The sequence below is a fragment of the Triticum urartu genome, chromosome 6 (assembly GCF_003073215.2).
Source record: "Triticum urartu cultivar G1812 chromosome 6, Tu2.1, whole genome shotgun sequence".
Taxonomy (NCBI): domain Eukaryota; kingdom Viridiplantae; phylum Streptophyta; class Magnoliopsida; order Poales; family Poaceae; genus Triticum; species Triticum urartu.
In genome coordinates, this window is record NC_053027.1 from 44,307,009 (window position 1) to 44,329,733 (window position 22,725).

The 22,725-nt window shown below is 44.9% G+C and overlaps 3 protein-coding genes across 3 annotated transcripts; 1 reads left to right on the plus strand and 2 right to left on the minus strand.

Moving 5' to 3' along the window:
- Window positions 1–872: 872 nt before the first annotated feature.
- On the minus strand, window positions 873–3,325 carry LOC125515851. The gene is made up of 2 exons (XM_048681347.1): window positions 2,169–3,325; window positions 873–1,307 (listed from the first exon to the last, which is right to left on the minus strand). The coding sequence occupies exons 1-2, from the start codon at window positions 3,280–3,282 to the stop codon at window positions 1,255–1,257; spliced, it is 1,167 nt and encodes a 388-aa protein (XP_048537304.1). The 5' UTR covers window positions 3,283–3,325; the 3' UTR covers window positions 873–1,254.
- A 1,834-nt stretch (window positions 3,326–5,159) lies between these two features.
- LOC125515418 (uncharacterized protein At4g14100-like) lies at window positions 5,160–6,508 on the minus strand. The gene is made up of 2 exons (XM_048680889.1): window positions 5,911–6,508; window positions 5,160–5,529 (listed from the first exon to the last, which is right to left on the minus strand). The coding sequence occupies exons 1-2, from the start codon at window positions 6,419–6,421 to the stop codon at window positions 5,348–5,350; spliced, it is 693 nt and encodes a 230-aa protein (XP_048536846.1). The 5' UTR covers window positions 6,422–6,508; the 3' UTR covers window positions 5,160–5,347.
- Window positions 6,509–11,641: 5,133 nt separating this feature from the next.
- LOC125513867 lies at window positions 11,642–12,363 on the plus strand. Its single transcript, XM_048679074.1, has 2 exons — window positions 11,642–11,797; window positions 11,889–12,363. Exons 1-2 carry the CDS (start codon window positions 11,693–11,695, stop codon window positions 12,183–12,185), a joined length of 402 nt encoding a protein of 133 aa, XP_048535031.1. The 5' UTR covers window positions 11,642–11,692; the 3' UTR covers window positions 12,186–12,363.
- Window positions 12,364–22,725: the final 10,362 nt, after the last annotated feature.

Here is a 22,725-nt window from a genome sequence, read left to right on the forward strand (position 1 = left end):
TTAAATCATCCTCTTCGTGTGGTGGGAAAGATCAAAGCTTATGTTGAATTTATCAATATGCATCATTTTAGTTCGACCACTTCCATTAGACGTGAGACCTTGAAGTCAAACCAAAAACGGTCTCCGCCGCCGGATGGGTCGATGCTCGTCAATGTGGATGCAGCGACATTCTCCCAATCTGCAAGAGCGGGCTTTGGTGTGGTAATACGTGATCACCGGGGAAGGGTGCAGGCTGCGAATAGAGGTTACTTTGAACGAATTCAAATTCCTGAAGTAGCAGAAGCCATGGCACTTCGTCAAGCCTTAATCCTTGCCAATAACCTTGGCATACAGAACATCATGGTAGCATCTGATTGCCTGTCAGTGATCAACAAGGTCAAGGGTTTAGGTTTTGATAGGTCCCCTATTGGAGCCATAGTCCATGATATTAGAAAATGTGCCACAAAGTTTGTATCTTGTACTTTTATTCATGTCAATCGTAGTTGTAATGAGGCAGCACATGTTCTGGCGAAATCGGCAGAGCATGATGTTTGGTCCTGCTGGATTAATGAGTTCCCTGATGTAATTAGGACCATTATCTGTAATGAACTAATTATGGATGAATGAAAGGGTGTAGCTGCCCATTACCTCAAAAAAAAAATCATTTGTTCACCAGGTATCACAATAATCCAAAATAACCAGCAATGTGAAATGGCATCATAATAAATCCATATAAATAAAGGAACTATGAAACGATATGTTCATGTGTTTTTAGCTATCAATTACTCCCTCCGTAAAGAAATATAAGAGCGTTTAGACCACTACTTTAGTGATCTAAATGCCCTTATATTTCTTTACAGAGGGAGTACTTGTTAGACGAGACAACATGCAAATCACACTAGGACTTGATAGACCCATAACCACAGGAAAAAATAGTTGAAGCAATTCTGTGAGAGTAAACAAAAGCAGAAATATATCCCCAAGCACAGTAAGGGGCTAGTGCTTCATTTATTACTACTTAGCATTACAGCATTCCAATATTCAGGGGGCACAAATAGGGAATGGGGAAGGGTCCAAAATCATAAGTCAATGGAGAGAAGCTAGAGAAAGAAGAGCCCACAGTACCAAAACGAACTTGGAGAGTAGTAAAGAGGTATAACCGAAAGCAAAGGAGCCGGATAGAATGGAGGGCAAACAAAAGAGCACAACCAGTAGATAGGAGGCAGAATGTCAGTATAAGATAAGCTTACCTGCTTTAGTAGACCGACAATCATCTTACGCATTGAGCATAAGCTCAGCCCTGTCGTGTCCACCAGTAATACATGCTCCTACAGCATAAGAAATCGAACAATGTGTCATGTGGCGCCAAGCATTAGTGGCTTAGTTCCTCCCCTATTCTTATGATATGATATCAAGCTTTGCTATTTCCTACCTCATATGATGAGAGCCCTACTTTGAACCAATAACAGTTATCAGTAAACCGAAAAGAGAGATTAGGCTCCAACCCAAAACAAACGACACAAAGACATTCCGAGGAAATACAAACAGAAACGAGGAGGCAACAACTACGTATACAGATAAATCCATAGCTGTACTTCGAGAAAAATAACTCAGTTTGATAAATTTAGCACAAAATGATAAAAATGAACTCTGGTTATTATTATTTTCCGGGTACAAATGGACTTGCCACAGTGAGGACAATCCTAGAAGTGATAAATGAACAATTATTCATAATTTTCAAACCAAGTGGTTATTAAGACTGTTAGCAATATCAGCAGATATAGTCTACAGAATGAAATAAATATAACTAGGCTTAAGCCTCAAGAGGGTTCGAGCCAGTTTTTTCATGTAGTCAACTTCCAAAAAATTGTGTATCTCCTCTTGAAGAAAAATGGCACTGCAGGTATGAACTAACACTACCATTATACAATTCTTGCACCTATCAATGGGCAGACAATGATGAAATTTAGTTCGATTATTCTACAAAGAATTTGCCAATCTTGTATTCAGAACAGAGTACCACAGAACACCATCGCTATACAGAGATCATCAAGCAGCAAAGGAACAAATGATATGACACTACCTAAAATTGTTGGCTCAACAAGAAATGATATGAACATAATTTCATCAGCCGATTGTCGAAAAATAACCTGGTTTTGTTGTACCCACAATGTAAGGCATGCTATTACCTGCACCGTAGACACTTTCGAATGGATGATAGTGAGAAAAGGTCATTCTTTCAAAAAGCTTCTTGAACTTCAGTGACTCAAGCTGGATCATTAAGACGCTGATAACTGTCCACAGAAACACCGCATTATTCTGTTCAGCATACCCTAGTATCATTAGGGGACGTTTCTCCTCTGATTCCAGGGAAAGTAGCTTGCCCAGGTCAATACTTCTTGCAAGCTCCCATGAAGCAACACCATGACGATTGGTCTTCCTCTTCCATAACCGGGCGGTGTAGTCGGAGTTTGACACGAAGAGGAGACTGAGCCCACCACCCTCAGCCCGCATAACCTGCAAGCTGTTACCTTCGAGGATGTCCACTGGCACCTGTATCACAGCTAGACTCTGCTTCTTCAGATCAAACTCAAGAATTCCAATCAAATTCCCCACAAGCTTCCAGTAAAGGGAACATCCATCCAGAACAGCATCATCGGTATAAACCAATGTGGGAATACGGTACCCATTAGCCTGGTATGGAATGGGTGTTGAGACGAGATCCCCCCATAAGCCGGTCTTTGACGAGTACATACAAGCGAGCGCTCGCGTATGATGTTCGGCATCGGTGCCTGCCACTGCCAAGACCACCTGGAAGTGCTGGACGTCTCCCGCATCGCGAAGCACCGCCGCGTTGACCATGGCCTTCGCTGTATCAAACGGCGCGGGAAAGGGAATGCGGTGCTGGTCGCCAGTGACGGGGTCCCAGACCAGGACCTGGCGACGCTTCAGAAGGGAGATGGGCACGAGACCATGGCGGCATCCATGGGAAAAGGAGTGCATCTCATCCTCGTGGTGCTGCAAGGAGAAGCGCTCGGGAGGAACACGATTGGGGGCCTCCAGGGCAGGCCGGAACGGAGCTCCGTATCTGTCAAAGAAACCGAGGAGAGGAGGGTCGCGGCGGTGGCGGAGGCGGAAGCGGCGGAAGAAGCCGGGGTCGGAGACGAGGCCGTGCCACCGCTTGCAGACGAGGGATGCGCGCGGGAGTGATGACGGCTGCGGGGGGAGGCGGAGCAGGATCTCGGAGAGGAGGTCGTCGTCGTCCAGCGGCGAGCGGGCGTGGCGGCGGCGGCGGCTGCTCATCTCGCCCTAGAGCTCGCTTGTGGGGAGCAGCGGTGGGCTCGAACCAGTAGGCAAGACTCACGGGGGCACTCCACTTCGCGTCCATTTTGTTCTGATGCTTCGACAGCCCATGGATGGCCCATGGCTAGACAAACATCGAAGCCCACGATTTGTTTTTTATTTTTTTTATTTGCGAAGGCAGAAGTTCAAAACAGAAAATGCAAAAAAAAAGTACTTGCTCGGTAAAAAAAATATAAGAATGTTTAGATCAGTAGTACTTTCAACTTTCAACAGTACTGCACATATCATTTTCTTAATCTGCAAACAAATTTGTGGGGGGTGCATACATCTCTACATGCGTCCTTTTAAAAATAAATGCCACCACTATTTTAGATTACCGCCACTGTTGTAGGAGTAGCGTACATGCGCGGCCGAATTCACTGTTTTGACCCTTTTTCAAAACCTTAGCATATGATTTGACCCCGGTTCGAGAAAAAATTGTCATCCGATCCTTTTTCTACTGCCATCTTTCTTACGGTAGGGTAACGCAGCCTACTGTCAAGGGTTGTGGCAGTAAGACTTGATTGTGCCGTCATGCTCGTTCGATGTTGAAAATACCCTACTGCCATAGTCTTTGGCGGTAGGGTTTAGAAGGTATAATTTAGTCTAGTACTATTGAACCTCTCTACTGGAAAATTAATTAGCGTGTGCAAGTTTGCTTGGGTTGGTCTTGGGTTAAAGCCTTCCTAAGGCTAGTCTTTTGTTTATTTTTATTTTTCCCAATAAAAAATAAACAGTTTGTCCAATCCAATGTTGAAACATTGCAAGCAATCAAAAATATTTGTCAATGTTTTCTAAAAAAATAGATTTTAATTTTTTATTTATTTTTACTTTTTTGATTTTACTATTCATCTGAGCTCGAGCTCAGTTTAACCACTACGTCTGTATCAAACTACAATCTACAAAAGTATCATCAAGCAAGTCTTTTAGTCTCGTATACCAGCATTCAAATTTCTAGCAACTAAGTTATTTATTAATCTGACAACTAAATGGATAATAACATGACAAGTAGGTGGCAACAATCTGACAAGTACTGACAAAAAAATAAGTTATCAAAACATACCAACATGGAATCTAGTTTCAAAGATGTCGTCACAAGAAAGCTAACAGTGGAAGCAGATCATCAACCGGGTTAAAGGTTTGGGAGATAAAAGGTTTAACTTCAAATTTGAAAGTCTCTAGAAAAGAAACCACACCGTTTAATAAGCTACTTTTCCTCAACTAACGGCTTGGCCAAACCCTTCCCTTGAGGCTTCACCGACGAGTCTGAGGATTTTCCTCCCTTCTACTTGCCGCTCCAGCGGCCTCTGGCGGAGAGGGGAATCCCGATTCCTCCGCTCCGGTTAGTAGTTACTTTTGGTTTTTTTACTCCTTGTGGGTGCGGTGCTTGGGCAGATGGTGACTCTTCTTCTTCAGTGAGGTTAGAGTTTCATATCGTGTGGTGAGATTTGGTGTTAGGTGCTTCAAATCTATGTAAGGGTTCAATGACGGCGACTACGGCTCCAAGACGCTGGTCCTTAAAGGAAGGTGCATGAAGACTTTTTGATTGTCATTGACATCTTGGAATCTCGGTATTATTTTTATTATATTTAAGATGCTTTTTATTTTTGATGAACTTTTATACTCCTTTTGATCCATATTAATTGATACTGCTTTATTACAACTTTTTTGAAAAGACCGCAAAGGAAACCCTTACAACATAATTGATGCAACAAACTCAATTACAGCTACCATGTCTTGAACCTGGATGGGTGGGAAGGCATCAACCCCTTTTCACCGCTAGGCTATGCCTTAATCCGCGCTTTAGTACAACTTTGGAGGAGTAATAGATCTGATCCTTTTTCAAAGAAAGAACTTCAAATTTGAAAATAATTTGCTAATGTTACCATGAAAGCATCATGGTGTTGTCAGGAGGCTGAGACGAAAACCAGCTCCACACTTGATTTGTTACACAACACAAGAGTAGCATAAATAATAGATCCATAATGAAATGTAAAGATCACCGGTGGGAATCCAACTCTACTTTTTAAGCCGCAGAAGATGTTACAGCCGCTGCGGTCGTCCGTGCGAGCCTGAGGAGGCTGCTCGTCGCATCGGCTCCGGTGGCGGTGGCGGCGGCATCGTGAGCGAAGCAGTGCGAGGGTGCCTGCCAGTGGGAGTCCTCTAGCACCCCGCCCACCTCGAAGCTCATCACATGCTGCTGCATCCCTGGGAAAGGAAAGGAGTAGCACAGCATCAAGGAACTGAAATTGAATTGCTCAACAGGAGTTGAAGAGGTTGTTCAGAACATCGAAATTTGACGGTCGATTCCCCATGGAGAAGCAACCAGATTCTTGGGTTCTTGACCCAACTGAAACCAAATAAACAAAGCGTGCACTGTGCTGCCACATCAAGAAACTAGGGAATTATTTTGGAGTTCAGACTGAATCCATTTCAGATATGGACTGAATTTCGTGGAGCAAAACGTATCATCGCCACATTCTCTCCCCATGAAACAGAGCGAAGATATATATGGACTGACGGTTGCACAAGATTCAATAAATCAGTACAATTTACAGGCAATGATGGATGGATCTGTGGGGGGCGTACCATTGAAGAAGTTCCAGCGGACGGGGCGGTGGGTGAGGACGTCCTCGTAGTACCACACGAAATCGACCTTGGTCCAGAGGTGGCAGTCGAAGCCGTCGGTGGTCTCGCGGCCGAGGTAGACGGCGCCGTGGAGCCAGTCCGGGGGCAGGACGCCGACGGGGAAGCGTATGGTGCGGCAGGAGGCGGAGTCGAAGATGTAGGAGGTGCCGTTGGTCCACTCCACGTCGTAGGTCGGGTCGCCGGAGAGCTGGTTGCGGATGAGGTTCAGGTTGCGGCCGCGGGGCCAGTCGTAGTAGAGGTCGATGAGCTGCAGCCGGCCGCCGCTCTCGGTCAGGTTCGTGAACATCACCGCGTGGAACTGCTCCGGCCACGGCGTCGGCGTCGGCACCGGGGGAGCACCGCCGCCTGCTGCTGCCGCGGGGTTGGACCGCGGCGTCGGCGTGGGAGGGACGGCCTCGGCAGCCACGGCGAGGAGCGGCAGCAGCAGGAGGAGCAAGAGCGGCGGCGCCATTGGTGTTGCTTGCGGCTTATCCGGGATTATCCGTCGGCCTATGCCTACCGACCAGACGAAGTTGCAATACAGCAATGTGAGAGGGAAGTGAGGAAAGGTAGGTCCATGGAGTGGGGCCCTTTGTCAGCAACACAAGTCCACCCAAATATACATCTTGTGTTTGGCCTCACAATAAGATGGAATGGAATATCATGGCGATCTCACGGGTGACACGAAAAAACCTAGCCGCCCCTCCTCTCATTCAGATTTCCTAGCCGGCGTCGGAGGATGTTGGGCTAAACTCATGTCATGAACGGTGGGGCCTAGGATAGCTCTCACTGTGCATCGCGCCTTTTCCTTGGTGGTTCTTGGCTGTTGTAGCGGCGGTACCCGACGCCGGAGCTCTCCCTGGTAGTTGCGGTTCCCAGACACGCTGAGGCGCATGGGTTGTTGCGTCCTGTCACGGCATCCCTGCTACTCCTGGTGACGTCCGATCTAGGTGTCCTTGCTGCTCTCCGTGGTGTCTGATCCTGATTCGGACTGGTCGTGCACCCTTGCTTAGGTTTCTTGGCATGACGGCACCCCGGGCATCGACGACCTTCCAGTCCTAGCCAGACTGCTGACCTCGCCAAGACACTGCTCCGCCCTTGATTTCAGATTTGTCGGGCACAAGGTCCTTGGCTTGGCCTAGGCGGCGTCTTCTGGTGACACGCGCCTGCTCCAGTTGCTCGGCATGGCGGCATCACAGCCATGACGTCCCTCCCAGTGGCTGCCCGACTAGCGGTCACGCTAGGTTGCACATTGCCCTTCATCCGGAGTTCCAGATCTAGCGGGTGCGGAGCCCTTGGCCTACGATCCTAGCATGGCCCTCTCTACAACGAGGAAGGTAGCATGTATGGTGGTTCGGGTGAACTAGCTGGCATACGGGCTTGGGAGGCGAGAGGAACGACGAAAGCAAAGCTCGGAAGCAGTACGAGCTGATGACAATGGCGCCTCAAGCGACGTTACCTTAATGAAGGCATCATTAATGTGGTTATCTTCTCCCAACCCTATTGCTCCACAGGAAACCCTAGCTATAGAAACCCTCGGGACCATACGATGGCGTCACTTGTGTCTTGGTACCCTGTTGGGGGCATCATTCTTGGAGCTGTTCCGGCTGAGGGACCGGTGTTATGCACCGAAGCTGTCACTTGGGTCATAGCTTCTGGTGCCCAAATGTGGGTGGGTGGTGGATGAGGCATGGAGCTGGAATGTTTGTAAGGATCGAGATGGACAGAGGGGGTGAATATGTACAATGCGGGGAAGGGTTAGAGATAACTGAAGTCAGGAAGACGGGGTGTATCCCGATGTTCACTTCTCATCGTCGGTGAGGATCCCAGGCATCCCTCCGCCACCAGTCTACCTAGGAGCCAGCGAAGGGTGGTCGAGGAGCGCCGCGAGGGCGAGTACCTCGAGCGGCTGGAGCGCGACGTGCCCAGCCGGCGGCGGCACAACCCCCAGCGGCCGACATCGCCATGTTTTGGAATATGATGTTCCCATGGGCCGGCCCAGCGCCGACGCTGATCGACTTCACCGGCCCCGACGTCGACGAGGAGGACTAGGGCAGCGCGCCGCCTCGTAGTTTAGTTTTAATTAATGTTTTAGTTAATGTAATGTGGACGCATGAATTCTCGCCGGCCTTTGTGGCCGGCATTAATGTTTAATTAATCTTTTTCTATTTTTGAAATATTGTGTTCTATTTTCTTAGCGCGAACTAAGAATTAGGTTGGGTCAGTGTTGGGCGCATACGCCGACCCAAATACGAAAACGGACATGGGTGTTCACCGGGCCGACCCAAACAGACAAAAAGAGATACAGACTGATAACCTCCAACAATTGTTACTTGTCCCTTTCTCTTTTGAGATTATCATCCTTGTTGGCTGGCCCATCTGGATTACCAAGAATGATTTTATATTTAAAGGCATTCCTCCCAATCTTTACACTTGCAGGAACCTTTTTAAAGAGGAGCTTCAGTGGACCATTTCCAGAGCTAAGAGACAGGAATACAACAACTTCCCAGCTTGGGTCATAGCTTTCAGACAGAGCTTTCTCTCTTGTTGTCGAGCATTATATTATACCCCCTCCATAAAGAAATATAAGAGCACTTAGATCATTAATGTAGTGATCTAACCACAGAAACATTGATTCGGTGCCCAGACTCATTTGCACCCCTGATGAAGAAAAAATTCTAAAGTAATACTAGAAAAAATTAAAAAAATTCGATTTTTTTTGCATGGTAGATAATTTGGTGTGTGAAGTGCGCTCCAAATTTTAGATTATTTGGACATCTGAGTAGTCTCGGTAAAAAAGACAAATTTGAGGTATGTAAAGAGTTTACTGTTCATGTACTAGTCTGACCCGATTTGTCTTTTTTTTCTGAGAGTTATTCATATGTCCAAATGATCTAAAATCTGAAGCGCAGATCACACACCAAATTATCTACCATGCGAAACAAAAATGGAACTTCTTGTATTTTTTGTAAAAAATATCTTGACCGAGTGCAGATGAGTCTGGGCTCCGAAATGGGTATTCGTCTAAAAACTCTCATATTTCTTTACAAAGGGTGTACTTCTTATTTTCATGTTCTTTTTGTATCGAACAATGATTTATTTATTAAATTTTAATAAAAATACACAATAGAGTCCTACTATTTCTCTCAAAAAATCCACGCGTGAATTTTGAATTTTTTTTTGCGGGTCAAACAAGATTATATTGATCAAATCAAAGAGATACAGTCGTTTTGACAGAGGTTACACAGATCCTCAGGGCCATTGCTCAGCCATCTAGCAGTTCGTTCAGAAGTGCGGCCATACTGAGCCATATAGTGAGCTGTACCATTTGCTCCTCTTTGAACAAGAACTATGCGATGCCCATGTCCTTCATGCAGACGACGCTTCGTCTCCCCCACCAACGTTGCCATTGAGGATCGATTAGGCCCATCATCCTGAAGGAAATGGACAGCTTGCAGACTGTCTGACTCGATGATCACCGGCTTGTCCGTCCAGTCCAATGCGAGGTTCACACCTTCCATGCATGCCGCTAGTTCCGCCTCCAGCGCGGACGAGCAAGATCGAAGAAAGCGGCAAGACGAAAAAATGATACCTCCAGATTCATCTCGTAAGACCATGCCTGCACCGCCACTGCTTTGTCCCGGGATGTAGGATCCATCCACGTTTAGTTTAACCCAGCCCGGAGATGGCAGCTGCCAACGTACTACAGTAGCAGGTGAATTTTGAATTAATCATATAAATTTCTTTAGAGCATCTCCACCAGTTTCCCTCTTCCCCCCAAAAAAATGCAGAAACAGGGGGCATTGAGGACAAAAAAACCTGCCCCAGCATCCACTTTTTTTTGGATCTCTCCCGAAAAGCACCCCATCTCTCCTCAAAAAGAAAGAAAGTTGCAACTGTTTCAATAATTTTTCAACCCGTGCCATGTCAGTGCGCCCTCCGCCAATGACCATATCGTGCGATCGCGCCGTCGCGGCCGCCCGTCCTCGCCCTCGTGCCGCACCACCGCTGCCTCACCGCCGCTGGCCTCTCGACGACTGCCCGCTCCGTCGCGCCGCGAGAAAGAAAGCAGGGAAGATAAAGTAGGACCCTGATATGTGTCAGGGTATATTATAGGAAGAGATTTATAAAGAAACTACGACGGCACATTTTTCTCTTTCAATATATGTAGGACCCTGATAAGTGTTATATGTCAGCTGCGAGCACATGACAACTCTGAACAATTTTTATGGCAAATTTAGTTACACAAGGATGACATTTTAATTGGAAGCATGACAACTTTCGTGCTTCATTTGGTTGGAAGCATGACAATTTTTTTGCTTCAGTTTATTTTTTATAGAAACTTACTGTATGCTTGCGTAATTGAAATTGTCATCAAAAAACGTTAGAGTCGGAGTGCCACGCACATGATGTGTGACACTTACATTTGGGAATAGTATTATGAGAGCCCCTAAATGCACATTACCTGAAAGAGATTTTCGAGGAGACTGCTGCGAGCTCTTTTACTGGACTGGCTTTTTTTTCTCTCTTGTTTCTTGGCAAGGTGATCAGGGGTAAATCATTCCTACAGTCTCTGATGGCAAACTGCGTAGATGATGCCAGTTACTTTCGGTGACGGTTCAGTTCATCGATTTCTTCTCAGTTAAATAGCGGGCACCACTCCCCAATATCCGCAATCTCTCCGTCGCGCTCCATCCCCGCTCCGTTCCCCAGCCGCGTCCGGCCGCCAGTCGGCGAGGAGCCGCCGGCGAAGTATTGACGCCAGATCTTTCCGTCCGGCCATGCAGAATAATAAAGAGGCTGCGGGCGCGGCAGAATCCCATGGGACCGCAGGGAAGCGGGCACGGAGCGGCGACTGCGACGACACCGCCAACGATTTCATCAGCTGGCTCCCCGACGCCGTCCTCGGCACCATCATCTCCCTCCTCCCCACCAAGGACGGCGGCCGCACGCGGGTCCTCTCCCGCCGATGGCGCCACCTCTGGCGCTCCGCGCCTCTCAACCTCGAGGTCAGCATCCGACCCCCGGGCGTCCCACCTTCCGCCGTCTCCCAGATAATCTCCCAGCACCATGGCCCCGCACGCAGATTCTCCTTCCACTGCCACGGCGCCGACGACCTCTGCGCCCAGCCGGAGAGCTGGCTCCCCTCCCGCGCCCTCGCCAACCTCCAGGAGCTCGACATCGCCTACGCCAAACCCCCGCTGCTGGCATCGCTTCTCCGCTCTGCATCCAACATCCTTGTCGCCAAGATCAGCCATTGTGATTTCAAGCCGGCCATGATCAATTTCCCCTTCCTCAAGAAGCTCTCCCTATTTTGCGTTTCCATCTCAGCGGACCTCTTCCCCAGACTGCTCTCCGGCTGCCATGCCCTGGAGAGTTTATACATGACCAACGTTCGTGCTGTGGGTTGCATCCGTCTTCGCTCGCCGACCATCAGGACCATCATCTTCCGTCATAGCTATGGTGAAACCGCGGAACTGATCATCGAGGATGCTCCTCGCCTTGTGAGGTTACTAGTACCTTATTGTGAGAGAAAAGATAGTGTGACTATCAGGGTAATTAGGGCGCCTAATCTGCAGATATTGGGACCTTTCTTTGTCGTCGTCTCCAAGCTCCTACTCTACCAGGTAGGTTCAGCGGCATCTCCGAATCTTTCTGTCAGCATTCATACATAGAGATAATATTTTTGATGTTCATTGTTAGTTTTCTTCAGGGAGTAAGCCTAGTTAGCTCAACAAACTCGATGCCCACCTTGAAGGTTTTAGCTCTCAAGTCTTCTGAGCAGAAATTGCATGCAGTTCTTAACATCCTTAGGTGGTTCCCCTGTTTGGAAAAGCTCTGTGTTATTGTGAGTAATCATCTTTGCTTTCTTGAAATGTGTGATTTGTTTGACATACTATAGAATTCTTTGACATATGCCTCTCCTTCCTGTTTTGCAGTTTCATACAAACCGTGAGATGAATGACGAAAATGAGCCTCAGTATGACCCACTACATCCAATCGAATGCCTCGAGACCCATCTAAAGAAAGTGGTGTTTAAGTCATTTGAGGGCTATGCCAAACAGGTTGACTTTGCGAGGTTCTTTGTATTGAATGCAAAGGTGCTAGACAAAATTGAATTTGAAGTAAAAAATCACTACAGCAGTGGAACGGTGGCTTCTAAACACAAGCTGCTACAAGTGGAAAACAGAGCTTCCCGAGAAGCTCGGTTTGAATTCAGGACTATTTCATACTGACAGAGTACCATGTCAATAAGCATAACCATGATTGGTCGGTCAGTAGCCGACCCCTTCCGACAGCCGTCGACAGCGTTGATGCCTGAAGATTGCACTGTCTTGTGCTCATTTTGTAAATTGTGTTGATGCCTGAAGATTGTCTTCCGCATAAGTCTGCTCTATATCCAGTCTAAAGTTCCTCTGTTATTCCAGTAACTTATGAAGTTATTCCTGTTAAAAGTGCAATATATGTTTTTGGATGAAAAGGTGTTAAAAACTTTCTTTTGAAAGTTTAATCTGGAAGGAGATGCTTCTGTATACTTCAAGCTGTGCTATCAGCTAGAAATTCTGCTAATGATCAACACGCTTCGGTTGCCTACTAGTTGGTCTTTTATTAAAGTTGAGTTTACTGAAATGAATTTGGTCGCACCCTTGTATAGATTTGCAAGTAATTTGCCTAACAGGCTAAGGGCATTAAAATAATACTGCTCCTGAACCTGTTTTCAACATTACCAGTAGATAAGTACTTCCCTCCGTTTTAAAATAGATGACCCAACTTTATACTAACTTTGTATTTAAGTTAGTACAAAGTTGAGTCATCTATTTTGGAACGGAGGGAGTAGTACTGTAATTCTAAACAAATTTGTTGCTTATAAAAACCAGATTGCTGCTGGATATTTGTCAGTGTGTATGGAGTATCCTACGCCCTAACAAAAAAGAGGAATGAGATCATGAACGTCAGACAGCAGTTTCGATGAAATTGATGACATTTTGTCGCTGGTAAAATAATTTACCGTAAATTAGTAGCTATGCATCAAATGCATGGTTGGTTCCAATGGTCAAGGAATATGTCTTAGAATATAGCAAGTAGGATAGGCACAATTCCAACTAATATATCTTGCAGGAGTAACATTATTGGAGAGAAACTCACGGCATGACATGATGTCAACAGCTGGTGCTGAGGCGTTCAAGGATTCAAAGAGTACGAAGAAAATGTTTCTCGCACACAGAAATACTTACTTTGCAACTAGTTTTATCACGAAATAGGATCGGATGATCCTTAGTCCTGTATTTTCCTATTTACCTGGTTTTACTCCATTTTAAACAACGGATAGGCTGTTGAATTTGTTAGTGATGAATGGTATTGCTGATGGTTGTGTGCATCAAATTATCAATATAAATTTATGAGAAATCTGATTAAATGCCTTTTATTATTGGGACTTCGACAAAAAAACAGCCCTTACTTTTGCTTTGTCCAAATCGACACATCCTACCTTTTTATTAAAATGCTAACTTTAGATCAATTTGATATACGTTTTGAGCCTATGACCAAATAGGAAATGATCATTTTGTGGCATTAAGGGGCTGTTTGGATGGTAGCCAAGAGCTGGCAAAACGGAGGCGGCAGTTTCTCTCACCAAAAAATTGGCTTAACATGTGTTGGTCCATCTGGCTTGGGCGAAATCCGAACAACCCCTAATTCTCCATCCACTTTTGTTCACATATATTCCATTACTAAAGTCACTGTTTCTTATTACTACCTGAACCAGCATCAATACTCCTAACAACGCTATCAATGTCACCATGAGCTTCACCTTGATCCTCATCATCAGAATAGAAATCCTACTCATTTTCATTGTCAGAATTTAAAGCTTTATATGTACCAACTATATCAACTACTCTACTTTTCCTGTTACTTGATCGAAACATTTCCCATCTAGATTCACCTCTGAATCTTAAGTAATCTGTAAAATCCTATTACTAGAAGCATCTTGTTATTCTCAAAGTATCAGGAACCAAAGGGATAAAGAACCGTTTTCAAGTTTTCTGTTATCATTATCAACTTCCATGTGAGGTATGTCGCAGCTTGCAGGAATTACATTCAGACGAGGGTCTTTGCTTCTTCATTCGTTAGAGCATCTACAATTGGCTGCCCCAAACCCGCCTCAAACGTCTAGGCGGATGGCCTTGTCACAAAAATTTGACCCAGACGGGCCTCAAACGCCTGGGCTGCCAGTACCTCTCATATCCAATCCAAATATGAGGCGGATATGAAGCGTCCGGGTGCGTCCGCCACGTCGGACCCGGCTCATGCTGGCCCACCTGACCCCACATATATATTTCTCCCCATCCACTCGTCGGACCAAACTTTAGCCACTTCACCCACTCTTCTCCGCCACCCAAGCACCCGTCCGGCGATCTCCGACCTTCTCCGACATTGTGGGGCAGCGGGTCTGAGTCCTTTACCTCCAGATCTGTCGACCCTGAGCTCATCCCATGGGGACCCAAGGAGGAGATGGTCGTCCGGCTTGCGCTCCGCCGCTCCCGGAAGGAGGCCCATGAGAGGCAGCGCTCGGACTCCTTCCGTCAGGAATCCATTGTGTCCGCCCAAATGGTGCATGGATCCTGCGCTAGGTGTGCCATCGCTGCCTCACCGGAGGTGGTGCGGTCCGTCCGGCGTCCGAACGCGTTGGTGGGCGCACAACCCCTCAGTTGGCGCGGGTGGCGGCGGAAGCCCTCGCGGCGATGGACATCGGCGAGGCGGAGTCGCATTCTCCAGCGCCCCGTATGGTGCACCAGTCCAAGCGCCGCAACCGCATTGTGGTGGATGTCGTCGGCTCATCCTAGGACGGATCCATCATCGATCTGACGTTCACCGACACCATTTGGGTTCCGGGCTCCAACGAGGAAGAGTAGGGCATGGGAGACGACGGCACCTTGAGTCCCGTGAGCCGGCTCTGTCCCATGCCCTACTCTACCTTGCCGGCGACCGAACTAAAGGCTTCGTTTCCCGCCGCTTGGCCTGGCGAAAATAGGCCTTTAGTACCGGTTGGAGCCATCAACCGGTACTAAAGGCCCATCCTATATATATATATATATATAGCACTTACGAAACTTTCAGTTTTCATCCCCCACTTCGCCTCCAACCGTGCGCGCCGCTCGATCCCGTCGTCGTCGTGTCGCCGCCCGTCGCCCGTCGCCCGCCGTCTGTCGTCATCGCCCGTCGCCCGCCGCCGTCTGTCGTCATCGCCGCGGTGCCGCGCCCAGTACGTCTCTCCCGTACGCCGGCGCCCCCGCTCCCGCCCCGTACGCCGCTGCCCCCCCCCCCCCCCCCCCCCCCCCCCCCCCCCCCCCCCCCCCGCCCCGTACGCGCCGGCGCCCCCGCGGCGTACTGTGCATGCACATACGTACACACAAACGTATACGTATACACGTAGTACACACACACATACACACACATACACACACACATACACATACAAATTTTTTTACTAGTTGAATAATTAATGTAACTAGTCTATTTTTAGTAAGAAAAAAAATCAAACTACTTTATTTAGGTATATATATGAGATTTGAACTAGTTGAATAATTAATATAACTAGTTTATTTTTAGTAAGAAAATAATCAAACTACTTTATTTAGGTATATATATGAGATTTGAACTAGTTGAATAATTAATATAACTAGTTTATTTTTAGTAAGAAAATAATCAAACTACTTTATTTAGGTATATATATGAGATTTGAACTAGTTGAATAATTAATATAACTAGTTTATTTTTAGTAAGAAAATTTAGGTATCTGAGATTTGATGATCTAATTAAAATATTATTTGTTAATGAGTTTTTCTGTTTATTTAATTTTTTATATATTTTTAGTTTATATAAATGTTAGATTAATGTCGAATGTTAGATGAATTAGATAGAAAACTTAAATATATAGTAATGTCAATTGTTATAGATGAATATAGTTAGATATATTAATGTCAAATGTTAGATGAATATATATTTGAATTAGCTAGATATTAATTAATGTTAGATAGTAATAAGTGTTTAATGTTTCACCTATATGAACATAGGAAATGTCATCTGACGATGAAAAATATTTCATTATGTGCAAACACTGTGAAGACCAGCGCGGCCTGTACGATAGAAATTTCCTTGTTGATGGTAGGCGCTTCAGCAACAAGCTGGATGAGACATTCGAAGTGGATATAGTAAGTCACAACGGTAATTATTATTTGAATGCAAAACTTATGCTTCATTTGCTTCAACTTATAATTTTAAAGCATGACTTATGCTTCATTTGCTTCAACTTATAATTTTAAATTTTCACTATTCTACTAGCGCATCCCCTGCCATGCAAGAATTTTTGTCTTGGATAAGATAGGTTTTAGTGCTATAGATGATATGGAGGTAAAGAGAGTTTACTTGAAGACCGAGCATGGGTATACTTTCAACGTCAAATTATATAATGGAGACACATACACCCATTTTGAATGCAAAACTTGGCAAGCACTATGCAAGGCTTATGCATTTGAGCCTGATATGGTTATCACCTTTGATATTCGTCCGGAAGATGACACTACTGGAATCAGCTAGTTTGCCATCTGCCAGTTCTTTGCCGTCCGCTAGCGGACGACAAAGAAGCTCTTTGCCATCAGCTTCCAAAAAGCGGACGGCAAAGAGGGAGGGGCCCCACTGACGAGCTGCAAAAAAAAACCTGACGTGGCATCCAGTTGTGCTTCCTAGGAGCTGACCCATTTGGTCAGTTTGCCTACAGTGGCAGACGGCAAAGACTTTGCCGTCAGTGGCAGACGGCAAAGAACCTGCCATGTAGTGACGTGTCGATGACATCATACGGCGGACGGCAAAGACCCTAGAAATTTTGCCGTCAGCGGCGGACGGCAAAGGCCTTCCGTTAGCCACTTAACGGACTGACAGCGCAATTATTGCCGTCCGCTCTCTTTGCCGTCCGCCGCATACGGCAAAGACTTTGCCGTCAGTAGCAGACGGCAAAGTAGCTGTTTACCGAAGCCTACTTTGCCGGAGCCTTTTGCCGTCCGCGGCTGACGGCAAAGGCCTTTGCCGTCCGCCGTTCAGGCCTTTGCCGTCCGCCGTGGCAGACGGCAAAGTAGCTGATTCCTGTAGTGTGATATTGAAGGTAATATAGACATCTGGGTCGATGTGCAAACGCCTCCAGTTCTACCATTATGTGAGTTTTTCTCAACCATGCATGCATATGTTTATGTCTTTGATACAGTTTATTCAAAAATAGGTGACAACTAATTTGTATTGTCAGCTTATTTCGGTTCAAGCAAACATGTCCGGCGCTTGGTAGACAGGACCTACTACTGCCCCGGGGCTGAATTAAACTGCGAGGAGATAAGTCATTATGTTTCATGGCTTGAAGATCTTCATACTGTCAAGACAAATTTTCTTCCTGAACTTAGAAATGTTAGTACTCAAAACATGCAACCAATAGTGATCGTATTGAACTACGGTCACATCTATAATCGAAAGATGGTAAGATTTTTACTATTTGTCCTTAGTGCATCTGTTGCATACATTATTTTTGAAGCTAAACTTTCATTGCTAAGTATATTAATTACTATACGATGTTCTTCAACAGGGACTCCCGATGACAGTTGTGCCTCAGTGGATCGAGACAAAAGGTCGCATGTCAATGGTTAGCTTATGACCAAGATCTCCTACATTGCACATGAGTGCATTCAGGATTTCTGAAAGCGAAGAATGCTTAATAGTGAAAGATTGGAGCAAAATTGTTAACGATCGCATAGAAGTACTAGGGGCAGCAAGGAGAAGCGCAACCCAAGATTAGGAGACAGATTCATCTGCATGCTCCAGTATGATGAATCAGGAGAGCTATACATGTTCTATGCTATTCTACCTGAGAGGGAGCAACATGAGTGATTTAGCTAGTTTATGCTCTTAGTACTTGTCCTCTCTCATGTCCGTATTGTCCTGAACTTAATTAATCTCAAATAGTGATTTGCTTGTGAACGCTTATAATATCATGACCATGTTGAACTCGATGATATCTTTGCTTCTGTTACAAGTGAATGTTTCTTCTTTAAGCTAGCTAGTGTTGGTGATGATTAGATAGCGGTAATGACTATGATGATTAAATAGTGGTAATTAATGAGGACTAAGATGATTTTTAGCTAGCTAGTATATATATACATATATACTGTTGTTGGTGATGATATGATGCAAGAGTTTATTTATTTATTAATATATGATGATGATGAGTTATTATATATATCATTTATGAAAGAAATCGCAAATTAGTTTGAACTGGATGGATCCTAGCTAAGTGATCAAGTATATATATATATGCCATATCCATATCCATATCAAGTATAACAACTCATTATAACGTAAAACAATCCTAAATTAAATTGATAATACAAATTTAAATGAAAAATAAAAATAAAATAAAAAACTCATAAACATTTAGTACCGGTTGGTGTTACCAACCGGTACTAAAGGGCTCCCGGCCCCCGGAGCTGGCTCGTGCCACGTGGTTGCCCTTTAGCGCCGGTTCGTGCTGAACCGGTACTAAAGGGGGGAGGGCCTTTAGTGCCTACACTTTAGCACCGGTTACGGAACCGGCACTAAAGGGCCTTACGAACCGGTGCTATTGCCCGGTTCTGCACTAGTGTTATGACGGACTCTTTTATCACCTCCATAACCGAAAAATATTTCCTTAGTCCTCTAAGGATAAATTTTGACCGCTGTCCAATGATCTACTCCTAGATCGTTATTGTACTCCCTTGTGAAAATTATGCTAAGGTATACAATAGGACTGGTAAACAACATAGCATACTTTATAGAACCTATGACTGAGGCATAGGGAATGACTTTTCATTCTCTTTCTATTTTTTGATGTGGTCGGGTTTTGAGTCTTTACTCAACTTCACACCTTGCAACACAGGCAAGAACTCCTTCTTTGACTGTTCTATTTTGAACTACTTCAAAAAAAACTTGTCAAGGTATGTACTCATTGAAAAATCTTATCAAGCGTCTTGATCTATCTCTATAGATCTTGATGCTCAATGTGTAAGTAGCTTCATCGAGGTCTTTCTTTGAAAAACTCTTTTCAGATACTCCTTTATGCTTTTCAAAAAATTCTACATTATTTTAGATCAACAATATGTCATTCACATATGCTTATCAGAAATGTCGTAGTGCTCCCACTCACTTTCTTGTAAATACAGGCTTCACCGCAAGTCTGTATAAAACCATATGCTTTGATCACTTTATCAAAGTATATATTCCAACTCTGAGATGCTTGCACCAGTCCATAGATGGATCGCTGGAGCTTGCACACTTTGTTAGCACCTTTAGGACTGACAAAACCTTCTTGTTGCATCATATACAACTCTTCTTTAAGAAATCCATTAAGGAATGCAATTTGACATCCATTTGCCAGATTTCATAAAATGCGGCAACTGCTAACATGATTCGGACAGACTTTTAAGCAGTGATACGAGTGAGAAAATCTCATCGTAGTCAACACCTTGAACTTGTCGAAAACATTTTGCGACAATTCGAGCTTTGTAGATAGTAACACTACTATCAGCGTCTGTCTTCCTCTTGAAGATCCATTTATTCTTAATGACTCACCGCTCATCGGGCAAGTCAATCAAAGTCCATACTTTGTTCTCATACATGGATCCCATCTCAGATTTCATGGCCTCAAGCCATTTCGTGGAATCTGGGCTCATCATCGCTTCCTCATAGTTCATAGGTTCGTCATGGTCAAGTAACATGACATCCAGAATAGGATTACCGTACTACTCTGGTGCGGATCTCACTTTGGTTGACCTACGAGGTTCGGTAGTAACTTGATATGAAGTTACATGATCATCATCATTAGCTTCCTCACTAATTGGTGTAGGAGTTACAGGAACAAATTTCTATGATGAACTACTTTCCAATAAGGGAGCAGGTACAGTTACCTCATCAAGTTCTACTTTCCTCCCACTCACTTCTTTCGAGGGAAACTCCTTCTCTAGAAAGGATCCATTCTTAGCAACGAATGTCTTGCCTTCGGATCTGTGATAGAAGGTGTACCCAACTGTCTCCTTTGGGTATCCTATGAAGACACATTTCTCCGATCTGGGTTTGAGCTTATCAGGATGAAACTTTTTCACATAAGCATCGCAACCCCAAACTTTAAGAAATGACAACTTCGGTTTCTTGCCAAACCACAGTTCATATGGCGTCGTATCAATGGATTTAGATGGTTCCCTAATTAACGTGAATGCAGCTGTCTCTAATGCATAACCCTCAAAACGATAGTGGTAAATCGGTAAGAGACGTCATAGATTGCACCATATCTAATATAGTACGGTTACGATGTTCGGACACACCATTATGTTGTGGTGTTCCAGGTGGCGTGAGTTGCGAAACTATTCCGCATTGTTTCAAATGAAGACCAAACTCGTAACTCAAATATTCGCCTCCACGATCAGATCGTAGAAACTTCATTTTCTTGTTATGATGATTTTCCACTTCACTCTGAAATTATTTGAACTTTTCAAATGTTTCAGATTTATGTTTCATCAAGAAGATATACCCATATCTTACTCAAATCATCTGTGAAGGTCAGAAAATAACGATACCTGCTGCGAGCGTCAACACTCATCGGACTGCATGCATCAGTATGTATTATTTCCAACAAGTTTGTTGCTTGCTCCATTGTTCTGGAGAACGGAGTCTTAGTCATCTTGCCCATGAGGCATGGTTCGCAAGCACCAACCGATTCATAATCAAGTGATTCCAAAAGCCCATCAGCATGGATTTTCTTCATGCGCTTTACACCAATATGATCTAAACGGAAGTGCCACAAATAAGTTGCACTATCATTATTAACTTTGCATCTTTTGGCTTCAATATTATGAATATGTGTATCACTACGATCGAGATTCAATAAACCTTGGGTGTATGACCATTGAAGGTTTTATTCATGCAGACAGAACAACAATTATTCTCTGACTTTAAATGAATAACCGTATTGCAATAAACATGATCAAATCATATTCATGCTTAACGCAAACACCAAATAACATTTATTTAGGTTCAACACTAATCCCGAAAGTATAGGGAGTGTGCGATGATGATCATATCAATCTTGGAACCACTTCCAACACACATCGTCACTTCACCCTTAACTAGTCTCTGTTCATTCTGCAACTCCCGTTTTGAGTTACTAATCTTAGCAACTGAACTAGTATCAAATACTAAGGGGTTGCTATAAACACTAGTAAAGTACACATCAATAACATGTATATCAAATATACCTTTGTTCACTTTGCCATCCTTCTTATCCGCCAAATACTTGGGGCAGTTTTGCTTCCAGTGACCAGTCCCTTTGCAGTAGAAGCACTTAGTCTCAGGCTTAGGTCTAGACTTGGGCTTCTTCACTTGAGGAGCAACTTGCTTGCCGTTCTTCTTGAAGTTCCCCTTCTTCCCTTTGCCCTTTTATTGAAACTAGTGGTCTTGTCAACCATCAACATTTGATGCTTTTCTTGATTTCTACCTTCGTCGATTTCTGCATCACAAAGAGCTTGGGAATTGTTTCTGTTATCCCTTGCATATTATAGTTCATCACTAAGTTCTAGTAACTTGGTGATAGTGACTAGAGAACTTTGTCAATTACTATCTTATCTGGAACATTAACTCCCACTTGATTCAAGCAATTGCAGTACCCAGACAATCTGAGCACATGCTCACAGGTTGAGCTATTCTCCTCCATCTTTGTAGGCAAAGTATTGTCAGAGGTCTCCTACCTCTCGACACGGGAATGCGTATGAAATACCAATTTCAATTCTTAGAACATCTTATATGTTCCGTGACATTTCAAAACATTTTGAAGTCCCGGTTCTAAGCCATAAAGCATGGTGCACTAAACTATCAAGTAGTCATCATACCGAGCTTTGCCAAACGTTCATAATGTCTGTATCTACTCCTGCAATAGGTCTGTGTGATAGCCTGGCTTATTAGGGATGATAGACTACTCATATAAATAAGGAATTCCTTCTTTTCCGGGAGCCCATTCTGACAGAACTCCAAAGTTAAGCGTGCTCAGCTTGGAGTAGTTTCAGGATGGGTGACCGACCGGGAAGTTGCTCCCGGGTGCGCACGAGTGAGGACAAAGTGCGCAGAAAAGACTATTATTGATCTGTGGGGCCAATCTAGATCCTGCCAGGAGTAACGACCACCGGAGGGTGTGTCCGGGGCGTTACAAGTTGGTATCAGAGCCGACCCTCGCGGTTACACAGATGTTTGCGGACAGGTGTGCGGTCATGTTGTTCATGACGTTTATGACCCGTCGTAGCACACGGCATGGCACATGTACCGGACTGGAAGCACGGACGTATGTGCCAAGAGGGAACGTTCCTGTGACCCGACGAGGACGTCGGTTCCTCTGAGTGGGGGTGTATGTGATAGCCTGGCTTATTAGGGATGATAGATTACTCATATCAATAAGGAATTCCTTCTTTTTCGGGAGCCCATTCTGACAGAACTCCAAAGTTAAGCGTGCTCAGCTTGGAGTAGTTTCAGGATGGGTGACCGACCGGGAAGTTGCTCCCGGGTGCGCACGAGTGAGGACAAAGTGCGCAGAAAAGACTATTATTGATCTGTGGGGCCAATCTAGATCCTGCCAGGAGTAACGACCACCGGAGGGTGTGTCCGGGGCGTTACAAGTTGGTATCAGAGCCGACCCTCGCGGTTACACAGATGTTTGCGGAC